Source organism: Bufo gargarizans, chromosome 1 (genome assembly GCF_014858855.1).
Source record: "Bufo gargarizans isolate SCDJY-AF-19 chromosome 1, ASM1485885v1, whole genome shotgun sequence".
Taxonomy (NCBI): Eukaryota; Metazoa; Chordata; class Amphibia; order Anura; family Bufonidae; genus Bufo; species Bufo gargarizans.
The window spans coordinates 576,191,136-576,213,418 of NC_058080.1; the positions used below are offsets into that span (position 1 = coordinate 576,191,136).

At 45.6% G+C, this 22,283-nt stretch overlaps 1 protein-coding gene across 5 annotated transcripts in view; it reads left to right on the forward strand.

Moving 5' to 3' along the window:
- The window catches only part of LOC122924538 (lysine-specific demethylase 2B), a 249,850-nt gene that overhangs the window by 134,746 nt on the left and 92,821 nt on the right, over positions 1-22,283 (forward strand). For all 5 annotated transcript variants that reach the window (XM_044275743.1, XM_044275744.1, XM_044275746.1 and 2 more), the window contains 2 exons: positions 19,127-19,280; positions 21,338-21,453. In XM_044275743.1, the coding sequence (XP_044131678.1) occupies positions 19,127-19,280; positions 21,338-21,453 (270 nt within the window). The remainder of the gene's footprint in view (positions 1-19,126; positions 19,281-21,337; positions 21,454-22,283) is intronic.

The window sequence follows — 22,283 nt, forward strand, 5'->3', positions numbered from 1 at the left end:
CCCTAGAACAGTGCACAGATCCCCCTCCCCATAACAGTGCCATCCACAGATCCCCCTCCCCATAACAGTGCACAGATCCGCCTCCCAGCCGCGTGCATTCCGCATTTTATGGAACATCTGGCCCATAATTAAACAGTCCTATCTTATTTTGTGGGGACTTCAGATCATGCACCAGTATCGGTCTCTGTATGTTTTACTGGCCTATCTGCGAGGGCGAAAACCTGGCGCTTAAACAAAACCCTTCTGGATAGGGAAGCTGATTGTAAGTCCTTACTTCAAAAGCTCACATTGTTTTTTCAGGAGAATCCCCCGGAGGACACCTCCATGATGACAGTTTGGGAGACACACAAAGCTGTAATCCGGGGTGAGCTCATTTCCCTAGGATGTAAGCTTAAGCGTGATAGGCAAAAACAACTGCAGGCCTTATTATCCCAGATCACTAGCCTAGAATCCCTTCGCAAGCGGGCACAGGTCCTTCGGGTCCAGAAGGAACTCGCACTTTTGAGAGGTCAGTTGAAAGATCTACTTAATGTACAGTCAGCAAAAGCTTATCAGTACGCTAAGGTGAAAATGTATGCTCACGGAGACAAGGGCTCGAAATATATGTCCCTCCTTATCAAACAGCGTAAAGATGCCACGTATATTCAGGGGATAAGGAATTCGGCTGGTGATAGTGACTAAAACAGCGGAGATAGCGGTGGCCTTTAAGGATTTCTATGCTCAGCTTTATAATCTGGGGGGCAGTGAAATGGTGAAGGGAGGTGAGAGGATTACACTGATGGATAAATTCCTGGACTCGCTACATCTCCCATCTATTAAAGCCAGTGATCGTGATTTGCTTCTTCAGCCTATCCCGGAGAAGGAACTCAGAGTAATCATAAATTCCATGCCATCAAGGAAAAGTCCGGGACCAGACGGATTTCCTATAGGCTACTATAAGAAGTTCCTCCCTGTGCTCCTTCCTCATATGACTAAATGGTGTGGCTCATAACTAGCAGGGGGCTCTCTACATACCCAATCCCTTGAAGCTATTATAACCATCCTACCGAAAGAAGGTAAGGACTTGGAGCAATGTGGAAGCTACAGGCCGATATCCTTACTGAATGTCGACGTAAAGGTTTGGGCAAAGATTCTAGCTTCCAGATTGAGCCGACTCCTACCTGAATTAATACACCCCGAACAGGCTGGCTTTGATTCGGGGCGGGAAGGCAATCATAACTCGTGTAGAATCTTATCAGCCATGGCATATGCTAAAAAATGCTCTCAGCCCCTAGTATTCCTCAGTGTCGATGCTGAAAAAGCATTTGACCAGGTGGACTGGGTGTTTATGCAGAAGGCTCTCGGGCGTTTTGGCATACCCACAGCATTTATTAAGGCGATTATGTCATTATATTCCTCGCCGGGGGCCAGAGTGAAGGTGAACGGCACTCTTTCTGCAGCGTTCTCCATAACCAATGGAACCCGCCAGGGGTGCCCGTTGTCGCCTTCACTCTTCATACTGGTGATGGAAACGTTAATCCAGGCAATTCGGGAGCATCCTATTATACACGGGTTGAAACTACTAGACCCATTGCCCCAACAACACGCTGCTGCCTTTGCGGATGATTTGTTGATCTTCGTCACTAATCCCTTGGAAGCATTCCCGCATTTGTTAGATGTATTCAGCAAGTTTGGTGTGCTCTCTAATTTTAAAGTGAATTGCACTAAATCTGAAGCCATGAATGTTTCGGCCCACCCCTCAGTGGTTACCAAAATTCAGGGTCTTACTCCTTTTAAGTGGCAATCATCATACCTTACCTATTTGGGAATTAAAATTCCCCGGGAACTTGGAAATACCTACAAAATTAACTTCCCTCCTATAGTGACTAAAATTCAGAACCAGCTTACATCCCTGGCGGTCCCATACATTTCTTGGATGGGTCGAAAAAACCTTAAGACCTTTATCATGCCTCAGCTGCTATACGTCTTACAAATGCTCCCTATTTTCATTCCCAAGAGTTTCTTTCAGCAAATTAAATCTTCTTTTTCGAAGTTCCTATGGAATAAGAAAAGAGCAAGATTACCCTATGCTAGACTGTCTATGAGGAAGGAGCACGGCGGTTTCGGGCTTCCAGACCCATATGTGTACTACAAGGCAATAATTATGAAAAGGTGGCTCCAACTCAACTCCAGAAACCAGTACATTTATGGAGTGGATATGGATCTCATCTCTGCTACTGCTCCCCAACTAGCGGGTCTTTGGGGTCTGAAAAAGAATGTACCTCCCTTCACTAACCCGATACTTCAGGGCATAGCAGCAATGATACGCTCAGTAGCAAATGATAGGGACATCCTGGGTTCGCCCTCGCCTTTAATGCCAGCCTCACTGATTCCTTTCCTGTTGAGGCCATTATCCCTTAATGCGCCTCAGATTTGGAGTAAGTTCAAAGACCAGACTTAGGCTAGTTTTAATACTGGCATGGTTTACAGGGACGGGTTGCCTCAGCCGCCGGACGTAGATGCGCTCTCATCCAATTTTCTAGATAGGGCGGAATTGCTATCAGCATGTAAGATCCTACATTCCAAAAGTCTGCAGATAGGAGATTTGACTTGGTTTGAAAAAATATTAGCCAAGACTGATTTCCCCAAGAAATTAGTCTCAATCCTCTACAATTCTCTTTTAACGGGGTAAAACAAGGGTACACCTGCATATATAGCCCAATGGTCAAAGGAGTTAGGTAGAACATTCACAGAAAGAGATGTAGTACGGATGCATTCATGTTCACATGGGTTCTCGCGTTGTGTCAGAGTCCAGGAACATTCTTATAAGGTCCTAACACGCTGGTACAAAACCCCACAGCATTTGTTTTCAATAGGTCTTGCTTCGTCGGGGAACTGTTGGCGATGTGGGGAAGACTCAGGCACATTGAGCCATATTTTCTGGTTCTGTCCTAGAATTGCTGGGTTCTGGCGTAGAGTGGTTACGGAAATTGAGAGGATCATAGGCAAACGATTGCTGTTGTCTCCTGAATCCGTTTTGCTCTGGCTCCCTAATGAATCTTTGTGCCCGGGCAGGAAGGATCTCGCGACGCAGTTAATCCAAGCAGCTAGACTGCTTATTCCTCTTAAATGTATGGACACCAATCCCCCGACACTGGATATGTGGATTGACAAAGTAGAACAAATCTACAGATTAGAGGAACTCGTGAGTTGGGAGCTACGGAAACACCAGGGGTTTCTGAAGTTCTGGGCTCCTTGGAAACAATACAAGACCCAAGTCCCCCCAGATTGATTTTATGTTTTTTGTCTGCCTTTACTGATGCTCTCAGTTTCTGGTTAATGCAGCGTATTCATGTAAATTGGACTCAGTAGTTAAATTGTATGCTCTTGGCCGGTAGTGTAAACAGTCACAACCTTTGTCCTTTTAACATCAGCATTGCCTTACTCCCCCCCCCCCCCCCCCCCCCCCAATTTTCAACTGTTTTTGAGGCATGTGTCCCCACACGGCTTTCATATTAAAGATCATGAAGGTGCCTTATTGATGTGTATTGTACAGTTATTGTATGTTTTCATGTCTCAATGCACGTGTGAACTGCTATGTATATCTCATTTATGTGCACCGCCTGTGTCGGCGCTTATTCAGAAATGTTCATACAATTGGAACTTTTACCTCGATGCTGTATTATTTGTTTTTGCTTTCAATAAAAAGAAATTTGAAAGAAACAATGCTCAGGTAGCCTGTGGCATTTAAACGATGGCCAATTGGCACTAAGGGGCCTAAAGTGTGCCCAGAAAACATCCCCCACACCATTACACCACCACCAGCCTGCACAGTGGTAACAAGGCATGATGGATACATGTTCTCCTTCTGTTTACGCCAAATTCGGACTCTACCATTGGAATGCCTCAACAGAAATCGAGACTCATCAGACCAGGCAACATTTTTCCAGTCTTCAACAGTCCAATTTTGGTGAGCTCGTGCAAATTGTAGCCTCTTTTTCCTATTTGTAGTGGAGATGAGTGGTACCCGGTGGGGTCTTCTTCTGTTGTAGCCCACCTTTCTTTCCCATTCTGACATTCAGTTTGGAGTTCAGGAGATTGTCTTGACCAGGACCACAACCCTACATGCATTGAAGCAACTGCCATGTGATTGGTTGACTAGATAATCGCATTAATGAGAAATAGAACAGGTGTTCCTAATAATTCTTTAGGTGAGTGTATATTATATGTACAATTGGGAAAGGGGGTGATTTTATACTTTGGTGTTTTTTTTTGTTTTGTTTATTTTTTTTTTTACTTTTTATTTAATAACTATTTCCCCCTTAGGGGCTAGAACCTGGGATCTTTTGATCCCTTGTCCTATTCACCCTAATAGAGATCTAATAGAGATTTCAGGCGCCGCACCTGAGGGGTTAACTGCCGCAGATCGCAGCTCCCTGTGATAGAGGCCAGGTATCGGCTATGTGATTCTGCCGCCAGCACCCGCCTCCTGTATTTGTATTAATAGATTACTTATCTTCATTGGTGGCGCAGTGGACACAGTCCCTCCCCTCCTCCGCCCGTCTCTCTCCTCATTGGAGGCAGCAGCATAGGGGGAGGGGAGGGACTGCTTCCTTCTCCAATGTGCTGCTGAGGAGAACATGCAGTGTGCTCTATGTTCTCTGATACTAGGCTGCGCACTAGCAGTAAATGGCAAATCCTGGTATCGAATCATTACCAGTACAAAAGTATCGATTTGGATTTTGATAATTCGATACCCGGTGCACCTCTAATAGTGATGGCAGTTGAGAGTAGGATAGGGCATGAGATGGCGGAGTCTGTTTTAGAGGGGAGGGTTTTAGTGCTTAGAAGGAAGTTAGTGGAAGTAGCCAGGTAAGATGAATAAAGCCTCATTCACACGTCCGTGTGTAGTCAGTGATTTCCATCACAGATTGGAGCCTCCACATCCATAAGGTATAATGGAAAGATCTGTGCCTGTTCTGTGTTTAGAGCCGTACCTGGTTTTGGCTCACAATCACTGATAGAAATAGCTGAACAAAACACTGACTGTGTGAATGAGGCTTAATGCCTTGCTTGGTGTAGGAATATTGGGGTAATGAAATATCTTGAGAGATATGGAAGTTACAGTGGTGAATACAAAAGAAAACATGTTTAGTTGTTTTAGATATAGAGGAATAATACGACAGAATGTATGGGTATCCGATAGGGATGAGCTAATCGACTTCGGATGAAACATCCTAAGTCGATTTGCATAAAACTTTGTTCTAATACTGTACAGAGCAAAAGCTGTGTACAGTATTAGAATGTATTGGCTCCGATGAGCCAAAGTCTCGTGAAACTTTGTGTAATTAACTTCATAAATTAATTTGTACTGTAAAAAAAACATTTCCCGAACTCTGGTTCGGTTCCAAGTTTTATGCGAATCTCTGAAGTCTATTCGCTCATCCCTAGCATCGGAGTTACCTTCTGTTCACCTCTGGTTCAGTTCCTGTTATAATTCGTGCTGCCCACTTTAATGCTGTGCAGAAATGACCAAGGACTATTGTGTAGGGGCAAAATTACTGTGTGGGGGCAATAAAGGGGCATAACTACTGTGAGGGGACCATAAAGGGGCATGAGCACTGTGAAGGGGCAATAAGAGGGGGTACAGTCTACTGTAATGGGGCAATAAGAGGGTATAACTACGAGTGGGAGCGCGAAGAGGGTATGACTAGTGTAGGGGGAATAACTACTGTGCAGGGCACTAAGGGGGGGCATATAGGGACTGGGTAGCATACAATTAACTCTTAAATCCTCCTCCATTTCAGTTTTGTTAGTGAGAAGGGCAAAAATGTGTGGCTGTAATAATTGGTTACAATTAATGGAGGCCCCCATTAGATTTTTCGTCTAGGGGCCTCCACTAACCCTAATGACACCAGAAGAACCACATAGACTTACAGTAGGGTCCACCATGGTATTAAATTTGTCGTTTTACTGGGATAAGTAGCGCTGCATGCTGCACCGTTTTTTTTCCCATCCAATGTTATAGAATCTGCGACAAGGGCTCCTAAGGCTGCCTGCACACATTGCAGATTACATGCAGTTTTTCCATATGGATTTTTGTGTGGAAAAAAACGTAGCGTAATACAGTACCAGCAAAGTGAATGAGATTTGACAAATCTCATGTAGACTGAGCTTTTTCTTTCCGTGCGGAAATTGACCTGCCCTGTGGATTTAGAAATCTGCAGCATGTTTTTGTGCGGATTTCACCTTTTACAATGCAAGGGTGAGATCTGTGGCAAAATCAAAAATGCAAGTGACACATGCTGTTTTGGTGAGGAAATGCACAGAAAACTGCAAAAGCTCTATTTCTCTTTTGAAACCCGCACTTGGGTGCAGGTACCCAAATGGAGCCTCCAGCATGGATGTGAACACAGTCTTGCACAGCACTTTACAACTGGTGAAGCAATAAGCAAGTAATGAATTATTTTTTTTTAAATAAACCAACGAGGACTTTAAAGGTGCCTTTTATCATGCTGCAAAAACACCTATATTAGGTGTATTTCAAGCGTAGATAGCGCTTTTGCCCCACTCACACAAGTCAAAAAATGTGGGCGAAGAAGGGGAACGACCTAAGAGGCCTGTCTCATTCACTATTTTCTACAACTGTTTCAGGCGTAGAAAATGGTCTAAATGTAAGGCCTCTCGGAAGCAGTCTTGCATTTAGAAATGGTGCTGGATCCACCGAAGTTATGGAGAGGCTGGCGCCTCTTTATAACTTCAGCAGATCCACTTGGCCAGATATGGGGGTTAAGACCGGCGTCTAAAACGCCAGTCTTAATAAATGTGCCCCATAAGATCTTATAATTTAATGAAATCCAATGGCAGAGCACACTAGACTTGCATGTGTGTAAATATGGCCACATGGGCAGATTTTCCCATATGGATTTGGCTGCAGAATAGAGTTACGTTAGTTGAGTTATATACGGATTTGCTGCTGATTTCACCCCATTGCAAAGGATGACATCTGTAGTAGATATTCATAAAATCCTCACAGCAGGTCAATTTCTGTAGCAGTGTGAATGCGATTTTGTGCAGTTCTCATTCCCTTTGTTGCAGCTACAATTTGCTTCAGACCTTCCACACAAATTTCGCTCCACCTACACCCCCAAGTGGACGTACCACAAAAATGGGGGTCAAATATCCCAGTTGGAAAGTGTAAAAAATTTTTTTTATAGATAAGTATAAATGTGCAGTAGTAGCTACAGAGTACTCCCTATTCATGCAGTCATCAGATAAGTGTATGGATTGGGAAATCTAATTAAACCATTTAATATGGTCTTGAAAAGTTATTTTCCTGTTTGAAAAAAACCCTGTATGCAGAACCCATTCCTGAGATCTTGTAAAAGTGTTCAATATTGTAACAAAGTCAGTGGCTCAACCAACTTGGGAAACCGTGGTTTGGTGCACTCCCCACGACACACCCCAGTGTCGTTAGGAAAGGAAGACTATATAAGGAAGCTTAGTTAGGGGGGACACTCTGCTATCCAGTGCTGTATGGATTAGAGATTGTCAAGCTTATATAAATGATCAATTCTCAATTTATTGCAAGGTTAAAAAATACGTGGATGTGTAGTGAATCGCCCTGCTATCCACCATGTAGATAAAACCGTATTTCATATTTAAACAATATTTGAATAAGGCAATATATTCTGTAGTTGATCAACTAAGGGTACTTTCACACTTGTGTTAAAGTTTTCCGGTAGTGAGTTCCGTCCTCGGGGCTCAGTACTGGAAAAAAAACTGATCAGTTTTCTGCTAATGCATTTTGAATGGAGAGCATTCCGTTCAGGATGCATCAGTTCTGTTCCGCTTACATTTTTTGGACTGAGAAAATACAGCAGCATGCTGCAGTTCTCTCTCCGGCCAAAAAGACATCCGGCATTAATTTACATTGAAGTGTAAGTGTTCCGGCAAAACAGACCTTGAAAAATGCATAAAAATTAATACCGAATCCGTTTTTTCCGGGTGACATGGATCCTGATCCGTCTGACAAATGCCATCAGTTTGCATGCGTTTTGACTGATTCAGCAGGCAGTTCCGGTTACAGAACTGCCTGCCGGAATCCTCTGCCGCAAGTGTGAAACTACCATTCATACTGAAAAAAAAAATTAAAACCTTTGAGGAAAAAAAATAACATTTTATAACCATATTCTGACCCCTAAAACTTTTTTTGTAGTTATGTTTACGGGGCTGTGTGAGGGCTCATTTTTTCCTGGACAATCTGTTCTTTTCAGTGATGCCAATTTGAATTGTGTGTGCAATTTTTTGGATCACTTTTTATAAGAAAAATATTGGGTAGTTGAAGTGACAAAAAATGGCAAATTGGCAGTTTTTAATTTTTTCGCCATTTGCCGTATGCCATTAACATTGTTATATTTTAATTGCATAGGCATTTTCGCACACGGCGATGCCCCCGATGTTTGTATTTTTTTTAAAATTTTGTTTACAATTTTTTAGGCCTCTTTCCCACGGGCGTGTGCCATAATGCGAACCGCGTTAGTGGATCCGCAATACATGGGCGTCATTCCGTGGGCATTCCGCATCACGGATGCGGAACTATTCACTTGAATGGGTCCACAAATCCGGAGATGCAGAATGGCACGGAAGCACTACGGAGTGCTTCTGTGGGGTTTCATCCCGTACTTCCGTTCCGCAAAAAGATAGGACATGTTCTATCTTTTTGCGATCCGCTGTGGCTGCCCCACGGACTGTGCTGGTGCATTGCGGCCCGCATTTTGCGGGCCTCTGCATGACCACGGGGTGCACAGGCCCGTGGGAAAGTGGCCTTAAGGAAAGGAGGATGTCCTGTATTGGTATATTCCTGAAATAGGCACCGAATCCTGCTTGAGGCTTTGGGCTATTTCAGTAATGTAACGGGTTCCCCGATCTCAGTCGGGGAATGCTGTTACCAGAGAGGAAGCGCGCAACTTCCGCTTCCGGACTGCGAAAATGACGTGGTCACATTTGACCAGGGCATCTGAAGGTTAAAATATATGCGATCAGCCTTATGGCTAATCACATACATATGCCACGGGTCTCTATTTAAAATAGCAGAAACCCGACGGCTGTGGCAAGCCATGTTTAGGGACCGGACTTCTGCCGTACATATATAGTGGAGGTCCTTCAAGGGGTCATCCTATCTTAGACAATGGGGGCATATCGCTGACCCGCACCTACAAGGAGAACGGAGCAGAGAAAGTGGAGTAGGGCGCATGCGCAGCCGCCCTCCGTTCATTTCTATGGAGCCGCCGAAAATAGCCGAGCGCTGGCTCGGCTATTTCCGTCGGCCCCATAGAAATGAATGGGAGCGTTGGCCGCACATGTGCGGTGCGCTCCCATTCACTTCAATGGGAGAGGCGGGGAGCTGTGCCTGGTGGTGGTCGGACCCTGGGAAACCCGGGGTCCTCCAGCCACAACTCTCCCTGGCTCCGTTCTCGTTGTAGGTGTGGGTCCCAGAGGTGGGACCCACACCTATCAGACAATGGGGGCATATCCTTGCGATATGCCCCCATTGTCTAAGATGGGATAACCCCTTTAAGGGGTTAAAGGGATTTTCTGGGCTTGTCTCATGTGGACGAAAGATTGTTTCCTCAGTACTTACTCGTTTATCGTTCCGCCGATGCTGCCATCTCTGTTGCACTCAGGCTGGCTGTAAGCTTTCTCATTCATGTCCTGAGTCTTTCTGTTCAGCTTTATATGCAGCATTGGCGGCATGATGGATGGGTAAGTACTAAGGAAAAAATCTTCCATCCACGCGTGAGAAGACTCGGATTTGTTAAAAATAAAGGCCCAGAGACCACATTTAGGCCTCTTGCACACAACCGTATGGCTTTTTCAATATTTTGTGGTCCTCTAAAAATGCGTCCGTGTGCATTCCATTTTTTGCTGGCCCCTGATAGAACAGTACTATCCTTATCCGTTATGCGGTTAATAATAGGACATGTTCTATCTTTTAACGGAACGGAAATACAGAAACGGAAGGCATATGGAGGAGTACCTTCTTGTTTTTTTTGCGGATCTATTAAAATAAATGGTTCAAATAAACCTGAGGAAATAGTTTCCATCCTGGGAGATTATTATAAAGATCTGTACAGGGATCCGGGTCCCAAGGCCCCATTGTCGTCCTTTCTCTCCATGTGTTTGAAGCTGCCTACTCTTAGAACAACTCAGCTGGACACACTGAACTCCCCAATATCTGAAGATGAGGTCTGTGTAGCCATTAAAGGCTTACATTTACATAAGGCTCCGGGTCCTGATGGATATACGGGAGACTTTTTTAGGATGTTGGGAGATGAACTGAAAAATCCATTAGCAGCAGTATTCAATGGAATGCTGATGGGTTCTCCGTTGTCATCAGCAGATAATCTAGCATATATCAAATTAATCCCCAAACCAGGGAAGGATGTCTTGAATCCTTCTTCATATTGCCCCATATCTTTAATCAATGTGGATCTTAAGTTAGTGGCGAAGATTATGGCGGACAGACTCTCTTCTTTTATGCCGGGTTTGGTGTCTCCTTCTCAGTCCGGATTTGTTAAGGGTAGGGCTGCTGTCACCAATATTAGAAAAGTATTGACGGTGTTGGATGCAGTTCAGTGGAACACTTGTCCTTCTCCGCGTCCGCCGCTTTTGGCGATAGACGCGGAGAAGGCTTTTGATAACGTCAGGTGGGATTGGTTAGATGAGATCTTAAATAGAATGGGTTTCAGTGGCCCAGTCCGTACATTTATTTCAGCACTTTATACATCTCCTAAGGCGAAGGTAGCAATTCCAGGTTTTTTATCTTCTTCTTTCCCGTTATGCAGGGGAACACGTCAGGGTTGCCCGCTCTCCCCGCTATTGTTTAACCTAACATTAGAACCGCTGGCTCGTATGTTGGAGGGGGGAGACGTTTTTAGAGGAATTAAAGTGGGTAAGAGAGAAATATATGAATCTCTTTTTGCAGACTATGTTTTGCCGTTTATGGCCGACCCTTTGGAAGACATGGAAAAAGTTCTGAGACTCCTGGACTCGTTTGGGCCAGTGTCAGGGTTTAAAATAAATCGTGATAAATGTGTTCTGATGCCGCTCAAACCACTAAAGACCAAAGGAGTACTTCACGATTTGTGTGAGGGTATTAGGATTAGTGATTCTCAGATCACCTACTTGGGAATAAATATAGGAAAGTCTCCTTCATACTCTAAATTACCTCCCCTTGTTTAGGAAAATTAAAAGCGACCTTGGTAGATGGCAGAGCCTCCCTGTAGCAAACTCACCTTTTTGCCAGAGTTTGCCATGAGCTTTTGGAGGGGGCTGCGTGCCCGCCTCTTGCCCTGGGATTATGGTCCCTTAAGTTATTGGGTCTTAAGACACTTGGGTCTGAGCCCTCTGTCCCTGGATTGCATCATTTGCCTTACTTGCTTGGATGAAGCACATGGTGCGAACAATAGATAGCGGCCATTTTAACTCACAGACACTGTTCTGACTTTTCAACACGGTGCCATCTCGCCGGTATTTGGTGCACAGAGACATCATTCAGTAGTTTGAAACTACCAAACAGGGGACACATTTATTAGTGACTATTTTCTGTATAACTTGTATATTTTCAGTGTAACTGTATCTTCCAAACTACTGAACGGATGTGGGTGGATATATGTCCGAGGATATATTGGTTATGGGGTTATTGCATGTTTTGGGGTTCCTGTGATATGTTTTATAAAACTGTATTTCTCTGCCTTTGATAATTATATTCGCCAGTGTGTTTAATGATCATCATCGGCAGAGGGGAGGATTTTGTGTGGGTGTGTTTCTATTGTCCATTGTGTGTTTAAATGGTGATGTCTGTGCTGTTGTCTCCACATGTGTATTGGCGATCTCCCTTTTGTCCTGAGAGATAATTGGATTGCCCTTGGTTGTCTCCGGGACAGAGAGGAGGAAACCATGATGCATTGTGGGGATGTGTTGTATCTGTCCTGTATTTGCAAAACTGTAATAAAAACCAGGCTGGGTGTGCCAGCACGTCAGTTCCTGTTTTAACCCTCAAGGTGAAGTGTCGTCTCATCATTGGGGGAGGATTTATGGTATGCTGTTCCAGTTTGACTGCTAGGAGCGTAAACCTATTTGTATGGTTTCCTATTCCACTGTCTACAGCATTCATATGCTTGAGGAGGATTTATCTGCTTCTTCGGTTCGGTGATGGTGGTGTCTGCCAGAGTGCTTGGAGACCTCAGGAAACGCTAGGAGCATCCAGCAACGGAGGTACTCAGTCGGGGTGCCAGGTGATCCGTTACACTCCCATTGTCCCTCATAGGCAGGAGTCATTTATTGAAAATATGTTTCCCTAGGCCAGTGCTTCTCAATTATTTTCTGTCATGCCCCCCCCCCCCCCCCCCCCCCCCCCCCGGAAGAAGAAAACATTTCGCGCCCCCCGCGCGACTGTAAATAGTATCATTTGTCTATAAAATTGTTATAATTAATAAGTACACCTCTGCATAACACTGTATTCTTATTAACGTATAAGAATAAAAAAAGAAAGAAATGTGGATCAATTTACAACAAAAATATTTTTAACCAAAAGGTGTGCTTTTGGTGGGTTTGGAACTAATGGTGGTCTGTGGGTGGCACTATTACTGGGGATCTGTGGATGACGGATACTGTTATGGGGGATCTGTGGATGACGGACACTGTTATGGGGGGATCTGTGGATGACGGACACTGTTATGGGCGGATCTGTGGATGACGGACACTGTTATGGGGGGATCTGTGGATGACGGACACTGTTATGGGGGGATCTGTGGATGACGGACACTGTTATGGGGGGATCTGTGGATGACGGACACTGTTATAGGGGGATCTGTGGATGACGGACACTGTTATGGGGGGATCTGTGGATGACGGACACTGTTACGGGGGGGATCTGTGGATTGCACTGTTACAGGGGGGATCTGTGGGTGGCACTGTTACAGGGGGATCTGTGGGTGGCACTGTTACAGGGGGGGGGGCTGTGGATGCCACTGTTACGGGGGGGGGGGGGGGCTGTGGATGCCACTGTTATATATGTGCCATCCACAGACCCCCCACCCCATAACAGTGCCATCCACAGACCCCCCACCCCATAAGTGGCATCCACAGCCCCCCCCCCTTAACCGTGCCATCTATGGATCAGCCTAAACCCCCCCCCCCCCTCCACCCCTCCACAGTATTCAAATATAAAATGTCTTATTCAATTAAAATGTATTAGATATGCCTCCTCACTCCTAAATTCCTAATAGTACCTTACATCCTATTCCTAGTTTCTGTACAATTGCGGCAGCCGGCCGCGCGTCACTTACTGACGTCACTTGCCTGCGCCGCCTGCTTCATTCATAAAGTAGGCGGCGCAGGCATGTGACACCAGGGAGTTGCGCTGCCGCCCGCCCGACCTGCCGGCATTACAGAACCTAGGAATAGGATGTAAGGTACTAGGAATTTAGGAGTGAGGGGGCATATCTAATACATTTTAATTGAATAAGATATTTTATATTGCTATACCGGAGGGGCGGGGCTATAGTACACTGACTGCACCGCCCCGCCGCTATTCCCGGCCCCCAGCTCCTCCTCCCAGTCCCTCAGCGCCTGCGCCGGCCTCTGATCAGAGGAAGGGAGATGAGCGCTTCCACAATGGAAGCGCTCATCTTCCTGCCGCATATTACATTGCGAGCCCCCCTTTATGGAGCCTGGCGCCCCCCCTGGGGGGCGCGCCCCACTATTTGAGAAACACTGCCCTAGGCTACTATACCCCCTACAAACAGTTCCATTTGAAGCACTCTGATGTCAGTGACCTACAATCAGTATTTATTAAATTTCTGTGGTCAGGTAGGAAGCCACGCATCGCCTTGGCAAAACTAATGTTGCCTAGGGAGTTGGGTGGTCTGAATGTACTAAATGTTAGACTTTATAATTTGGTATGTCTTCTTAGGCACGGTTTAGATTGGATACACGAGACTGGCCATTTCTCCGATTTTGATTTGGAGTCACAGTTGGCCCACCCCTGGCCACTAACAAACTTACTTCACACTAGGAGACAGGCCTTGCCACCGCCCCTGAAACATTCGCTTATAATTCGGGATACAATGATAGCTTGGAAGGGGGCACGCAAACTAGCTAAGAAACCTTTTTTTGCCTCCAGGGTAATGGGGCTCTGGCAGCACCCTGAATTCCCACAAGGGGTCTCGAATAAGATGTTTCGGATATGGAGGTTAAAGAGTATTAAAACTTTGCTTGACCTTCTCCACGTAGCGGAGAAAAGATACCTTACTTTTCCGGAGTTATGTCAAAAATACAACCTAGACAAATCTCACATGCTCCCCTTTCAGCAAGTGTATCTTTTCTTTAGGGAAAGGTTGAGGGATGTCACGGGTGAGTGTACGGGTAAGGCTACTTTCACACTTGCGCTTGATCGGATCCGTTCTGAACGGATCCGATCATATTAATGCAGACGGAGGCTCTGTTCAGTACGGATCCGTCTGCATTAATAACTTAGAAACATTTCTAAGTTCGCAAGTAGCCTGAGCGGATCCGTTCAGACTTTCAATGTAAAGTCAATGGGGGACGGATCCGCTTGAAGATTGAGCCATATGGGCTCATCTTCAAGCGGATCCGTTCCCATTGACTTACATTGTAAGTCTGAACGGATCCGCTCGCCTCCGCACGGCCAGGCGGACAGCTGAACGCTGCAAGCAGCGTTCAGCTGTCCGCCTGTCCGTGCGGAGGCTGAACGCTGCCAGACTGATGCAGTCTGAGCGGATCCGCTCCATTCAGACTGCATCAGGGCTGGACGGAGGCGTTTGGGTCCGCTCAGGAGCTCCTTCAAACGGAGCTCACGAGCGGACCGACGAGCGCAAGTGTGAAAGGAGCCTAACTCTTTGATCTTCTCTTTAGGAGCTGATAAGGCCAGGCTTTCTATATCGCACATCTATAGGGGTGGCTTAGGGTGTGCAGGGCTGTTCCCTGTGAAATATGGCGAGAGTCGCATTTACGTTTAATTCACTCAGCCATCTATGCTTTCACATTTCCCAGGAAATCAGAGAATACGGCTTATCTTACTGCCTGCCCGAAATGTGCTTTAGATAAGGCAGACTTGACACACTGTACAGGTCCTTCTCAAAAAATTAGCATATTGTGATAAAGTTCATTATTTTCTGTAATGTACTGATAAACATTAGACTTTCATATATTTTAGATTCATTACACACCAACTGAAGTAGTTCAAGCCTTTTATTGTTTTAATATTGATGATTTTGGCATACAGCTCATGAAAACCCCAAAATTCCTATCTAAAAAAATTAGCATATCATGAAAAGGTTCTTTAAACTAGCTATTAACCTAATCATCTGAATCAACTAATTAACGCTAAACACCTGCAAAAGATTCCTGAGGCTTTTAAAAACTCCCAGCCTGGTTCATTACTCCAAACTGCAATCATGGGTAAGACTGCCGACCTGACTGCTGTCCAGAAGGCCATCATTGACACCCTCAAGCAAGAGGGTAAGACACAGAAAGAAATTTCTGAACGAATAGGCTGTTCCCAGAGTGCTGTATCAAGGCACCTCAGTGGGAAGTCTGTGGGAAGGAAAAAGTGTGGCAGAAAACGCTGCACAACGAAAAGAGGTGACCGGACCCTGAGGAAGATTGTGGAGAAGGACCGATTCCAGACCTTGGGGGACCTGCGGAAGCAGTGGACTGAGTCTGGAGTAGAAACATCCAGAGCCACCGTGTACAGGCGTGTGCAGGAAATGGGCTACAGGTGCCGCATTCCCCAGAAACAGCGGCAGAAGCACCTGACCTGGGCTACAGAGAAGCAGCACTGGACTGTTGCATGTCATTCGGAAATCAAGGTGCCAGAGTCTGGAGGAAGACTGGGGAGAGGGAAATGCCAAAATGCCTGAAGTCCAGTGTCAAGTACCCACAGTCAGTGATGGTCTGGGGTGCCATGTCAGCTGCTGGTGTTGGTCCACTGTGTTTTATCAAGGGCAGGGTCAATGCAGCTAGCTATCAGGAGATTTTGGAGCACTTCATGCTTCCATCTGCTGAAAAGCTTTATGGAGATGAAGATTTCATTTTTCAGCACGACCTGGCACCTGCTCACAGTGCCAAAACCACTGGTAAATGGTTTACTGTCCATGGTATTACTGTGCTCAATTGGCCTGCCAACTCTCCTGACCTGAACCCCATAGAGAATCTGTGGGATATTGGGAAGAGAAAGTTGAGAGACGCAAGACCCAACACTCTGGATGAGCTTAAGGCCGCTATCGAAGCATCCTGGGTCTCCATAACACCTCAGCAGTGCCACAGGCTGATTGCCTCCATGCCACGCCGCATTGAAGCAGTCATTTCTGCAAAAGGATTCCCGACCAAGTATTGAGTGCATAACTGAACATAATTATTTGAAGGTTGACTTTTTTTGTATTAAAAACAGTTTTCTTTTATTGGTCGGATGAAATATGCAAATTTTTTGAGATAGGAAATTTGGGTTTTCATGAGCTGTATGCCAAAATCATCAATATTAAAACAATAAAAGGCTTGAACTACTTCAGTTGTGTGTAATGAATCTAAAATATATGAAAGTCTAATGTTTATCAGTACATTACAGAAAATAATGAACTTTATCACAATATGCTAATTTTTTTAGAAGGACCTGTATATGGCTTTGCCCGCAGGTGCAGACATTTTGGGGTCAGGTCAGAAATTGGATTGGGGAAATCTGGAAATGTGACATGAGACTAGCTCCCGAGGCTATGCTTTTTCATGATTTTGAAGACTCTCTGCATTCTCCCCCATTAATAGTGGATGCAGCACTAGTGATTTCACTGCGATTTCTGCTACAATGGTGGTTGAAGGCAGAGGTACCTGGGCTTCATGAGGTGAAGGCACGGATGGTTCACTTTATGTATCTGGACAAATTGGACACTGAATCAAATAAAGATAAAAAAAACTAAATGTTTTTTTAAAAGATAAAAGACTTTTATTGCCAACAGCTTTGCACAGGAAGAAATTAAAAGCATTATGCAATCATTCAGATACACAGAATGGTATAGTCTAGAAGCCCTTAAGGGCACTTTGGGGAATCTAGCCATTTGAGTACTGGTATGTGGAGAGGTGAGGGAGTCAGGTAAAAATCTAAAAGAATATACGACAGGAGGTACTAGACAAGTTTGGATTAGCTATCAGAAATTAGATTAGTAAACTAAAAGAGACAGTCTTTGCAGAGGTGACTCAGTTGGGTAGGAGGTGTGGGGGCATGGGGTATTTTTCATTTTGTGTATGGAAATGATAAAATTATGTATCACCTTTGTATTAAATTTGTAATCAAAGTCTTATATTTTTATTTTGTGAAATGGTGAAACTAATAAAACAAATTTGGGGAAAAAAAAAATGAATGGATCCGTATAGGGAACACAAAAAATGGAATGTAAACGGGGGGAAAAAAAAGTTTGTGTGCAAGAGGCCTTATAGAGAATGTTCGTCATCTCCAAGGTCTAGGTATACCACCATGTAGGGTACAGGCCCCAAGACGTAACCATACCTTTCTTGTGAAAATCCAGATTCTCTAATCCCAAGAGAGGCTTTTTTGAATGCAAATATTATTTTCATGTCAGTGCACCTGACTTTCCCTGTGTCCTTGCTACTGCCTATGAGATCTAAGGCCCCTTTCACACAAGCGAGTTTTCTGCACGGGGGGGGAATGCATGACATGAACGCATAGCACCCGCACTGAATTCTGGGGCTGTGTACATGAGCGATGTTTTTCATACAACGCAGGCCCTATAGAAGTTAATGGGGCTGCGTGAAAATCGCATTGCATCCGCAAGCAAGTGCGGATGCAATGCAATTTTCACGGATAGTTGCTAAGGAGATGATGATAATAAATAGGGATGAGCCCCGGGACCCCATTAAAGTCAATTTACTTTATTATTTTCCATTATAACATGGTTATAATGGAAAATAATAGCATTCTTTAATACAGAATGCTTACTAAAATGTCCATTTAGGGTTAAAAAATAATAAAAAATTACTCACCTCATCCATTTATTTCTTTATTCAGCAGGACCTGCGGTGACGTCACCACGCTCACCACGTGGGGAACGCGATGACATCAGCGCAGGTTCTGCAAGAAGAAGAAAGACTATGCCGGCTGCGCAATCAAGTGGATGAGGTGAGTAATTTCTTTTTATTATTTTTTAACCCTCAATGGACATTTTACTTGGCGTTCTGTATTAAGAATGCTATTATTTTCCATTATAACCATGTTGGGTACCAACATTCAATTTTTTATCATGTGCGTGCAAAATGCATTAAAACGCTTTGCACTCGCACAGAAAAAAACTGAACAACGCAATTGCAGACAAATTGCGTGCAAACTCACGCGGGTTTTCCTGAACCCGCCCGCAACGCATCCGGACGGAATCCGGCACGCTCGTCTGCAAGGGGCCTAAGTGACTGTTAATCAAACAATGGTGGGAGGCATTGGGCAGCGTTATGGAAGATCAGTGTGCACCAAAGCGACTGGCCCTTCCCATAGTGCACTAAAACCTTATTTACATAAATGTAAAAGGAAGCATTTCTCAGGATTAGAAGCCCAGAATTTCAGGACGCCTACTCTAGATGACTGTATGCCTGCTTTGAAACTGATTTTGGAGGTTGTTTTGCTTTTTTTATATTGATGACCTATCATTCGAGTGCTGTCTTCTCTTCACCGTTTACCTGCTCTCCGTCGACATTGCCGTGACAAGCAGTGTAATTACAACTAAGCCATTCCCATTTCAAAGGGATAGCTCCTTCCTATTCAAGTGAATAGGGTGGCTGAGATGTAATTGCATTGCTCGCTGCTGCAGGTAAACACTGAAGAGAAGGCAGCGCTCGAACAAGTGCTGATCGGTGGGGATGGCGGTAGTCAGGCCATCATGTCATTAATATAGAAAATCGGCCAACCCCTTTAAGAAATGATTGGTTACAAAAAACATACAGATATGAACAGAGTCTAGAAGTAAAGTGGAAGATAAAACAGACCTATTTTTGCTTCATTTTTCTTTTCCCTCCTTTCTTGGTCATGACTTTTAGTGAGTGCCATCTCTCATCTCTACCACAGGTATTTTGGTTGATTCCTCCTACGGTGTATAATTTGCAGCTTTATGAGGAATGGCTGTTATCAGGGAAGCAAACTGACATCTTCTTGGGAGACCGATCACAGGGTTGTCAGAGGATTGAACTGAAGCAGGGACACACCTTCTTTATTCCATCAGGTAATGGTTTATCTAAAGTATTTACTGTGTTCTCCAATTCCAAAATTAAAGGGGTTGTCCGGGCTTTTACTATTGATAACCTATCCTCAGGATAGTGTGTCACATAATCAGACAGCGCTCCAGTAGTGATTGCAAAGTGGAATATTTATTCAGCCAGACAGGTTAGTGCACATCAGTAGAGCGATGTTTCGGGCCTATATCATTTTGGAGCCCTTCATCAAGCTGGTGTACGCTCTGAAGAAATGTGATCTTGAGGTGGAGAAGGGATCTAAAAGGGACATGCACCTGGGAATAGCCATACAATTGATGAGTGCTGTGGCCTCCTCTATTAGACTATCCTCAGGATAGGTCATCAATATCGGATCGGCGGGGGTTTGACTCCCGGCACCCCCACTAATCAGCTGTATGAGGATACTGTGCGTGCAATGTGCATGGCATGTCTCCCTTCCCTCTTCCTGTCCGCTGCTGCTATCTATGGCAAAGACCATAGACAGCAGCTGACTGGAAGAGAGGTGGCAAGTGTGCACTGCGCGTGCCATCTCCTCATACAGCTGATCGCGAGGGTGTCGGGTGTCATTCCCCCACCGATCTGATATTGATGACTTATCCTGAGGATAGGTCATCAGTGGTAAAAGCCTGGAAAACTCCTTTTTAATTTTGGAATTGTAGGGTCTATGCCAGGGATGCTCAACCTGCAGCCCTCCAGCTATTTCAAAACTACAACTCCCAGCATGCCCTAATAGCTGTAGGCTGTCCAAGCATGCTGGGAGTTGTAGTTTTGCAACAGCTGGGGGGCCACAGGTTGGGCATTGCTGGTCTATGGCAGTCTGCCCCTGGGGAAAGCTAGCAATCTGCTATATGGCCAATAAAACTGATCATACACGTTAGATTATGATGGGACAGAAAGCCATTAGGGTACTTTCACACTAGCTTTTTTCTTTTCTGATATTGCGTTCCGTCCTAGGGGCTCAATACCAGAAAAGAACTGATCAGTTTCACCCTAATGCGTTCAGGATGCATCAGTTCAGTCCCTCTTGCGTTATTTGGACGGAGAAAATACCGCAGCATGCTGCAGTTTGATCTCCGGCCACAAAGACTGAACACATGCCGGATCCGGCATTAATTTACATTGAAGTGTATTAGTGCCGTTTCCAGCATTAAGTGTACTGGCAAAACGGTTCCGGCTTTTCAGTCTGTGCATGCGCAGACCTTTAAAAATGCAAAAAAATATATATATATACCGCATCAGTTTTTCCAGATGACACCGGAGACTGATCCGCTATTGCAATGCATTTGTCAGACGGATCCGCATCCGGATCAGTCTGACAAATGCCATGAGTTTGCGTCTGGATTGCTGGATCCTCTGCCGCAAGTGTTAAAGTACCCTATATGTGTATTACATGTCACATAAACAAGGGAAGGCGGCAAGAGAATTACTCGAAGGAAAAAAGTTTTCCATGGCTACTCCTTACAGGATGCAGGACACTGGTCACCCCTTTCTACATCTAATTGGACCAGACTTGGCATGAAACCATGGGGCATCGTGCACTGCCCAGCGTTAGTTTTTGCTGTGGCCATCTCATCTGCCTGCTGCACACCAGATCAGGGACGGGTTTCACGAGGGGCACAGATTTGGGTCCTGATAGCTATCCCCATGTGGTGTCTACAGATCAGAGTGTAGGGCTGTGTGGCCAATGGCCGCCTCGTCCCGCCCGCACACAGTGGATGCGCTCTCCTGGCCGAGGCTCGTTTCCACTTCCTCTCTCCTGTCGCTTCCTCGGAGTAGTACACGTAGCGCGGTCAGGATCTGATGGCTCTCGCGTGTGCGGTTTTCCCCGTGGGGAGGGGGTTGGGAGCGTGAGTCGTGGCCGAAGTCCGCCCGCTTTCTTCCCGCTGATGGGAGGCTGCCTCCCCGCGTTCTTCTCACACGCAGGATGAAGCCCGACGGTCAGCTCGGTGCCAGCAGCCGGCCGTGTGCTGCCGCAGGCCTCCGCCGTGAGGCCGCCCCGTGTGTGCAGCCGCCGATCTCCTCACTGCCGCTTACTTTCTGCTTGTAGGATGGATCCATGCCGTGTACACTCCTGCAGACTCGCTGGTGTTCGGAGGCAACATACTGCACAGCTTTAATATTCCCATGCAACTCCGTGTGTCTGAGATAGAAGACAGGACAAGGGTAAGGACTGCTCCGGGGCCGTCAGATCACTGCAGTGTCATCTTCCCTGCCTGCTCCCCTGATGCATCAATGTAACCTTCTATGACCTTTCTTGAAAGCAGATTGAGACTATAGGCACCGTATGTCAGGATGACACAAGGACCTGTCACAGCACATACCCAGTGACCAGGCTCCAGTGGGATTTATAGGCCTGAGTTTAAAACAGAGACAGATTTTCCAGATCCCACTGTATCCAGTTTAGGGCTCTTTCACACTTGCGTTGTTCTTTTCCGGCATAGAGTTCCGTCGTCGGGGCTCTATGCCGGAAAAATCCTGATCAGGATTATCCCAATGCATTCTGAATAGAGAGAAATCCGTTCAGGATGCATCAGGATGTCTTCAGTTCAGGACCGGAACGTTTTTTGGCCGGAGAAAATACTGCAGCATGCTGCGCTTTTTGCTCCGGCCAAAAATCCTGAACACTTGCCGCAAGGCCGGATCTGGAATTAATGCCCATTGAAAGGCATTAATCCGGATTCGGCCTTAAGCTAAACGTTGTTTCGGCGCATTGCCGGATCCGACGTTTAGCTTTTTCTGAATGGTTACCTTGGCTGCCAGGATGCTAAAGTCCTGTTTGCCATGGTAAAGTGTAGTGGGGAGCGGGGGAGCAGTATACTTACCATCCGTGCGGCTCCCGGGGCGCTTCAGAGTGACGTCAGGGCGCCCCACGCACATGGATGACGTGATCGCATGGAGACGTCATCCATGCGCATGGGAGAGCTCTGACGTCACTCTGGAGCGCCCCGGGAGCCGCACGGACGGTAAGTATACTGCTCCCCACTACTACTATT